General features: G+C 41.1%; 1 protein-coding gene across 1 annotated transcript; it reads right to left on the bottom strand.

Annotated features, from left to right (window-relative positions):
* Window positions 1–219: 219 nt before the first annotated feature.
* LOC108129392 (dynein light chain roadblock-type 1) lies at window positions 220–1181 on the bottom strand. The gene has a single exon (XM_017247369.3). It carries the CDS (start codon window positions 1067–1069, stop codon window positions 764–766), a length of 306 nt encoding a protein of 101 aa, XP_017102858.1. The 5' UTR covers window positions 1070–1181; the 3' UTR covers window positions 220–763.
* Between the last annotated feature and the right edge of the window lie 338 nt (window positions 1182–1519).

The following is a 1519-nucleotide window of genomic DNA, read 5'->3' as shown; positions in this document are numbered from 1 at the left end:
TCCGAATAGATTCCCGGCCCGATGAAGCCATGTCGTAAATAATCAGGATCGGAACGTCGCCGGGGAATTATAAAGGATTTTCGGGCAGCCCTGTTGATTTAGGCAAACTTTTCGAATTTGTTTGCTTTTCGAAAAAGGGTTCAACATCGAGCATCTTATTTAAGAAATTTTAATAATATTTCCAGTTACCCCCATTTCCAATTAAAAGTCCTGAAAATCTTGTTATATTATACTTTAGTGTAGTCATTGCCAACATATGTACATCAATATTAGGTCTTTATCTTCAGTTTGTTTTCAGATGATATCAGGTTTGTATATCTCGAGTTTATACATCAGCTTCATTTCAATAAAGACATCTTCCGATTTGAGTAGTGTAGTCATTGCCAATATTTGTATATCAATATGTAGTCTCTATCTTCAGTAGTTTTCAGATATGTATCAGGTTTGTACATCAGCTCTTTTCAATCAAGACAGCTTGAATCCAGAGTTAAAATTTCTTTGCCCACGACATTGGCATCCAATTGCCTAGAGGATTTAGGAAACAACTTCCCAAAGTGTTATGAGGCAACCTATTAGGAGATTCTTCCTAAAAGATTTAGGCAATCTCGGTCGCAACGCGGCAAATCTTTATAAATACGCTGCTAAAAGTCATTTTCGCTCTTCGCAGCATAATGTGTCAAAATATCCAATCCTATACGCCTCCTCACAAGATAAACGACCTTGTCGAGTGAAGAGTCTCAAAGCTATTGCGGATCTTCTCCGATTACTGGACAACGGTGATGGTGAAGTACTCCTCGGGGGCTATCAGGTACTCGAACTTGCGGGTAGCCACACGCATGTAAGTGAGCTTGTTGGTGGGGTCCAGGTCCCGGACCACACTCTGGCAGGCCGGCACCAGCGTTCCGTTGAGGTGCTTCACGATCGCCTGGGCACTGGTGTTGTCAAAGGAGGTCTCGGCCACGGCGTTGGCCATGTTGTCGGCGACCACGTAGCCGGCAGTGTGCTCGGCTATAATCCTTTCCACGATCGGGGAATTCTCGTGGATGACCTCTTCCAAGATGCGGTTCATGGTGTTCCCAGAAAGTGTAGAGTGTGTAGTGTGTTAAATGTGTAATGTTTTTTTTTGTTGAGAAAAGGTAGTCCTCTCTGCTCAGACTACAACGCCTTTCTGAACAAATGGGGTAGTACGAACTCGGAATATGACAAATGGAATGACATTTAAGGCAAGGAGGACTAGGAAATGATACAATAACCATAAGGAAGTCAATCATTGAAATTTTTATTTACTTTTAGTACGGAAACATCCAGAATGTTTTAAAAGATTCGACAATATAATTTTTCAAATATACAAAATATGTATAAAAGGAAAATATGTTTCTACGAGACATCCTTTTGAAAATGAGACCCCTTGAAAATGAGGTTTCCCCCTATATGACCCACAGTGATGGCAATATCTTCCCCAATTCTCATCCGATTCTCAAGCGGAGTACCTTAAACGATTTCTAGATTGATTCGCCAC

Source organism: Drosophila bipectinata, chromosome 3R, assembly GCF_030179905.1.
Source record: "Drosophila bipectinata strain 14024-0381.07 chromosome 3R, DbipHiC1v2, whole genome shotgun sequence".
Classification (NCBI taxonomy): Eukaryota; Metazoa; Arthropoda; class Insecta; order Diptera; family Drosophilidae; genus Drosophila; species Drosophila bipectinata.
The sequence above is the reverse complement of the archived record's forward strand: the minus strand, read 5'-3'. Positions and strand labels throughout refer to the sequence as shown.